The sequence below is a fragment of the Nanorana parkeri genome, unplaced genomic scaffold (genome assembly GCF_000935625.1).
Source record: "Nanorana parkeri isolate BGI_ZX_2015 unplaced genomic scaffold, ASM93562v1 scaffold177, whole genome shotgun sequence".
NCBI classification, from domain to species: Eukaryota; Metazoa; Chordata; class Amphibia; order Anura; family Dicroglossidae; genus Nanorana; species Nanorana parkeri.
This window is the reverse complement of record NW_017306445.1, coordinates 1,104,730-1,111,446: the sequence shown is the minus strand read 5'-3', so window position 1 is coordinate 1,111,446 and position 6,717 is coordinate 1,104,730. Positions and strand designations below refer to the sequence as shown.

The 6,717-nt window shown below is 43.8% G+C and overlaps 1 protein-coding gene across 1 annotated transcript in view; it reads left to right on the top strand.

Annotated features, from left to right (window-relative positions):
- The first annotated feature begins 1,789 nt into the window (after positions 1-1,789).
- ZMAT3 (zinc finger matrin-type 3) overlaps positions 1,790-6,717 on the top strand; it is a 23,993-nt gene continuing 19,065 nt past the window's right edge. Inside the window, exons 1-2 of the mRNA XM_018554899.1 lie at positions 1,790-2,129; positions 4,948-5,061. Of these exons, the coding sequence (XP_018410401.1) occupies positions 1,857-2,129; positions 4,948-5,061 (387 nt within the window). The 5' untranslated portion in view covers positions 1,790-1,856. The remainder of the gene's footprint in view (positions 2,130-4,947; positions 5,062-6,717) is intronic.

The window sequence follows — 6,717 nt, the reverse complement described above, 5'->3', positions numbered from 1 at the left end:
TGTTGTATTCCTCTATAGCTGGTGGTATTCTGCATTGCGCTGTATAATGTGCTATGGCTGGTTTTTGCAGTCCTCTATATCCGGTTCCATTCTGCATTCATTTCTGTATAATTTTACACTTTTCATTTCACTATATTATACACAACACTTTCTTTTTCTTTTTTACTTCTACCGCTCCAAGCTTGCTCCTGTGATGGACTACAATCTCAATACAAACTAGAAGTCCCATCACTGGAGCCATTTTTTAAAATGTATTTTATTTTTTATCCGATTAACCGATTAATCGAACTTAATAATCAGCTAACGAATCGATTTTGAAAATAATCGTTAGCTGCAGCTCTAGCCAGGATGGATGGGGGAAGTCGATCACAGAGGTTTTTGCAATAGAATATATGCAATAGAAAAGGAACAACTTTATTAACATCTCAACAGTTGTTGGCAAGAGGATCTTTTGGAAAATTTACAGAAAGGTGAGCTAACTCTATGACGATCAGCTGTGGAGACGGTGTTCCAGTTTCCCTCAATTACCATTTCTTCAATATAATATAGTGCAACCCACATTTTCAAATATCTATGCTGTGTATGTGTGGTGTGCCTTTTGTCTAGATTGATTTAGGCCACTAGAAATACGGTACCCAGAATCCATGTTGTGTTAAGCACAACAAAGTGACACTAAACGCAGGAGTTAAATCTTAAAAATGCATTCAAGTACCTTAACTTTTAACAATACTGTACCTTATTTGTGTATCACTCAGCTGTAAATCATCTCTGAATTTGTGCTGGCACCGTCCTCTCTTCTGAAAGGTGGCTACTTTTTTGTCCCCGTGTGTGTTGTAAAGTAGCCACAGTTCAAAGCTCACTTTTGTGATGGACTACAATCTCAATACAAATTAGTAAACTAAACGCGAGATTGTAGTCTATCACAGGAGTAAGCTTGGAGCGGTGGCTACTTTACAGCACACTCAGGGACCATGGGGAACAAAAGTAGCCACCCTCCAGAAGGAACGACCGTGTCACATGCACCTTGGTGGAGACCGAATGGAGGAGACAGTGCCCCTTGTGTCTCTTGTCCAATACCCCTAGATGTGGTAACAGATAATGTGTGGGCACGGAGCAGCACTGGTGCCAAAACTGGGACGGACCTGGTGCTAAGCAAGGTAACAGGAACAGCAGGCAGAAGCAGGGTCAGAGTCGCAAGCCAAGGTCAATCCAGCCGGGCAGCGAGGTACCAATTCGGGACCCAGAAGCGCGGTCAGGTCACCAGCTGGGATTAGAGCTGTGGATCAGAGCGGGTAGAGAGCGAGAGTCAAGGCGAGCTGGGTCAGAAACAGGAGACGGACAAGACTTCAAGTGCAGGGAAGAGGACTAGCTCAAATTAATCAACAATGAGGGAGCCAAACATGCTAGTTTGTATATGCTCATCCGCTGTCACTTCCTGACCAATGTGACTATAAGTGACAATGTGATGTCACTTATAGTGCAGTATCACTTTCTGTGCGTCACCTGTTGTGCATGCGTGTGCACATACGTGTGTGACAGCACAGGTTTCCCTTTGACCCTGAACACAGGTTTCTATGCATGCACAGGATTTCTCTTACAGACTGTGTTGTACCATCTTGTAACACTACATGGTTAAAGAACACTGAAACGTAAAAGTAACGTGTGAATTCCTGTAGAGCAATTCTATTTATACAGTTCCTGCGTGTTTGGCTATACTTTGGCTATATTTGGCTTACTTGTCATGAAGTCACCATGTTTTGTTTTTCTCCAAAAGCGCCACGTCAGGACTTTAGAGCCATTGGGACTTGGTGAACCATCCTTTTTTTCCACTTTTGCCATCGCGCAGAACTGGGCAGATGATTGTGCTGCAACATGCCAGGCCTCCTCCTCACCCAGAGCAACCTGCTTTTCCTTCCGCCATTGCAGTGGGCAAAAGGCCTATAGTACTCCCTACACAACCTCATTCACCAAAACGAGTAGCCCTTGCAGCTCAGCCACCTTCCTTGGAAGTCCTCAAGGATGACAGCGTGGAACAAGATCCATCTTTGGAAGAACTGTGTAAACCTCTTTCTTGCAAGCTGTGTAATGTCACCCTGAATTCAGCACAACAAGCTCAGGCACATTATCAGGTAAGGACCACAGACACAAGTTATTTCTTCATTTGGATGTTATTGCCATCAGACACAAAATCATGTAGAAAAAAATGGAAATGTTGTGCCATAGCTCATTGACCACATTCATAATAAATAGACTTGACTTTAACTGTATTATCTAAATAGTAACAAATAACAGATGTCTCCATCATGTTGAGTCATTTGCAGTTTTGTTTTGGGATATTTAAAAACATATCAAATCTGAAGCCCCCCAGTACATATTATGAAAATATCTAACAGTACTGGATCAGTTCTGCCAGAACGGTACCTACATAGATTCAAGAATACCAGACCACAAACTTTACCTTCAAGGAGGTTCTAAAGCCATTTTTTGGTTTGTTTTGGAAAGAGTTTTGAAAGAAACTGCAAGCAAAAATATGGTCAGCAACTATATTCAATATCAAAGGCTAAGCTAAAGGGCAGACAAATGTAGCAAATAGTGATACAGCAGGGTCGCAGAAGTACAGCTGTCTCTAAGGGCTAGTTCACACCATAATTGTCCGTGCGTCGGCGCAGCTGCAGTGCAATGCGGTTTGCTGCGATTTTGCCACGTGTTTTTGTATTTTTTTTCTTAGCTTGAGGGCCAGTTCACTCCAATTGCAGTCCAGTGGGAACGCAAAAAAATACAGCATGCAGCTGCGGTCACACTGGACCAGAACGCAGGCAATGTTTTGCCATGCGTCCAATCGCACGGCTGGGGGGGTGGGGGGGGGCACGGGACTGCTAGGGGCCTGGCTGCGGTACCATTGACTTCAATGCACCGCCATTCTCCATCCACCCATTTAGTGTGCAGTTTGTGCTTTCCAGCAGCTACCACTCTAGAACGCACTGCAGTTGATGTGAACTGGCCCTAAAGTGGTCTTTCAGGTGCAATCCACTGCGTTTGCATGCATTTTTGATGCATTCTGTTGCAATCAGGTGCAGCTAAAATAAGACAAGCAGTATTTTTTCTGACTGCATCAGAACGAACTGCACTGGTGTGAAAAGAGCAGCAGGAATCCCATTGGAAAGCATTGTGATGCGATTTTGATGCAGCAGCCAAACTGAACTTACTGCATCACAACTGCATCTGGTGTAAACTACCCCTAAGAGGTTCTTTAACACCTTACAAGTCAGGATTTACCACAGGACCATGTAAAGCTTACTACACAAGCTGAGGTCTATGGGCATAGATGAAATGTTGTGTACATGGATAGAGAACTGGCTACAGGAACGTGTCCAGAGAGTAGTGATAAATGGCTCCTTTTCAGATTGGTCTGCCTCAGTGGTGTGCCTCAGGGTTCTGGGCTAGGCCCCATACTATTCAACCTATTTATTTACGATATTGGGGAGGGCGTGAATAGCCGTGTTTGCTGAGGATACTAAAATATGGAGGGTAATGGACACGGACTTAGACAGTAGAACATTACAGGAGGACCTGGATAAAATAGGGGAGTGGGCAACTACAGTATATGGCAGATGAGGTTTAATGTCGATAAATGTAAAGTAATGCACTTTGGGGTTAAAATAGGCAAACGGAACACACATTACTGGGTACTCCTCTAGGGAAGTCAGAAATGGGAAAAGATCTGGGGGTCATAGTAGACCACAGATTGAATAATAACTTGCAATGCCAGGCTGCTGCAAACAAAGCGAGCAGAGTTCTGGCTTGTATTAAAAAGCCAATTTACTGTAGAGACAAATCTATAATTTTACCACTTTATAGATTGCTAGTTTGACCTCATCTGGAGTATTCGGTCCAGTTTTGGTCACCAATCCACAGAAAGGATGTCCTTCAGCTGGATAGAGTCCAGAGAAGGGCAACCAAACTAATTATGGGGATGGAGGACCAAAGCTATGAGACAGGGTTACTAAATTTAAACATGTTCAGGCTGGAAGTGAGGAGATTAAGGGGGGATATGATTTTGATGTTCAAGATGTTCAATGGTGATAGCAACATCAGCAATAAACTTTTTACAGTAAACTCCATAACAAAGACTAGAGGCCACCACCTAAAATTGGTGGAGAAAAGATTTCAGCACAAGGGGCAGAGGGGCTTCTTCTCAGTTAGAGCGGTTAGGGTATGGAACTCGCTGGCGCAAGCACTAGCCGATGACAGGAGGAAGACTTCCACGTCATGTGACGGCCCGCAAGCAGCAGCGGCGCTGTGTGCTAGATGCCGGCTGCTGCTCTGTGTCGTGGTGCTGGCGCTGGTGGCGAGAGCGCACTATTCTTAAGAACAAGATCACACAGGGACTCATACACATGCAGAATCACATGCATACACGCAATGAGTTGAACTTGATGGACCTGTGTCTTTATTCAACCTCAAATACTATGTAACTATGTAAGGATTTGCAGTACAAGTCTAACTTTGCTCACAGTTGGATACAATTCTAGTGTTAAACTGGCCATACACAGATCACGTTCTTGCTGAATTGGCTAAAATGTGGTCCCTGCTATCGCCGTCCTGGCTCAACAGACTTCGATCTGAAAATCAAATAAGCTGCAATCGACTGCAGTTACTGTTCATGTATTTTGACAACCGTGGGTGCCAGCTGGCAGAATGCAATAGCTGGCAGGGAAGATTCCTCCATCCAGGCTGAATCAGAACAATTGTAAGGCTAGCTTTACACCCTTAAACTTGTGCTACCACAACAGTATTATCTGTCCTCTGCTTAAGAACAAAAGGAGTTTAGATTGCCATTAAAGGACTGGGAATGATATAAGTATTTTGCTTAGGATAAACGGTAAACAAGTCTAATACACAGTTGTGTGCAGATGACTAAATGTGTTCATGTAATGTTTTTCTTAGGGCAAAAACCACAGCAAGAAATTACGCAATTACTCTGCATCAAGTAGCTGTCCTGCGTCATCAAGACTAAATCAAATTTTAGATACAGTATCACCAGGATCATCGTCACCAAATGTAAGAGCTTGACCCAGTTCTCTATACAAATGTTGTTTTTGTGTTTAAGACATGTGATGCAGTATTATTCAGCCTTTATAGACAACGAATACTTACAGAAAGACTAAAAGGTGGGCGTCAGTGGCTCACCCTTAGGAAGCAGAATGCCTGGTCTTCACCAGAGCCCTTGCTGGTAGACTTGCCGTTTTGAGGCTGAGAGTCAGGCACTGTTGCCCTAACCCTAACTGGTGCCAGGGAGAGACATAGGGGAAGCTGCAAGTGCAGCAGCTTCCGATCGATAGTCTGTTGAGGAATATTCCAAAGCGCAGGATTTTAAGAACCTTAGAGACAGAGGAAACAGACTGAGCAACAGAGTCTGGACTGAGATGAACAAACCAACGTTTGAGTGTGGCCACGAACAAACAGGTTTGCTTGGGTTAACCATAGAGATCCAGAAGCAACCCAACAGCTTGCACTAGAAGAGAAGGATGTCAGGTAAGTGAACAGACAGCCACCAGAGAGTGAAGGCAACCAAACATCTGAAGGTTGCTAGGAATAACCACACAGAGGCAGAAGCAACCCAACAAGTTTATGCTGGAACAGAAGGTTGCCATAAAAGGGTCAGGGAACTGCACGGAACAGCAAGAAATAGACTAGGGATAAGCAATGCAAGATACTTAGGAAACAGGAATCACAAAGCAAGAGAACATCCAGGGACTGATCAAGCATTAGAAGAGATTGTTCCAGCAAGAATCAAATGGATATAACCCTTTAAATAATAACAAGAAGAGTATAAATACCATACAGGTATTTTGTAAGGGCTTACTCAAAATAGAGATCTTTTCCTAAACGCTAGTCCAGACAGTAAAGTATGTTTTAAAGGCTCCTTGCCCACTTTTATTTAAAAGAAAACATACAGCATATCTCTTCTAAAACAAATAGTCAACCTCCTCGCTTTTTGTTGCAGCACCCGCTACTCTGACCCTCAGCTATAGGGCCCTTTTATGTTACTCCACAGACAGTCCTCCCCAAGTCTGTAAACATAATTTGGCTTCTACTGCAGCACAGGCTCACCATCTCAGTCTCCCCCTTTCTCGCATGGTAACCGGAGCCAGCAGCGTATTCCCATTTTTACCATTGTCAGCAATGTCAACAATTGTGCTTTTTGGACTCAGCTTTCGGCAGGCCAATGACTGCACAATACACACAGATGAGCAATTATCTCCCATGGTAACCTTTACGACACACCGGCTCACCTGTTTCTCTGCAGGCAAATGTCCTGACCTTTGACATCTACCAGATGAGAATTCTTCTGGCATAGCTTGGCAGTCTACATACTCTGGATTTATAAGTGACCCTGGTTTCTTTACTCATGCTTTTACCAACACCATAGCCTCTTCCGGTGTTAGGGACAGGATTTCTGCTACTTTCTCATCATTTCTGGGCCCTTGTGTTTTGGGATGTTTGTCCTTGACTATAAGCTGGTCAGCAGGACCTGGGCCACTGCAGCACTGGCTCATGGCTCACTAGCCCAGTCCCACTAAGGCTCCCAGATTTGTAGACCAATTCCACCTGAATTCATACCTGAGCTTACTTAGACACATGACCTCAGACACCCTCCTTTGCTGCCTTAGCAGGATCTCAATATCTGCCATTATATATATATATATATATATA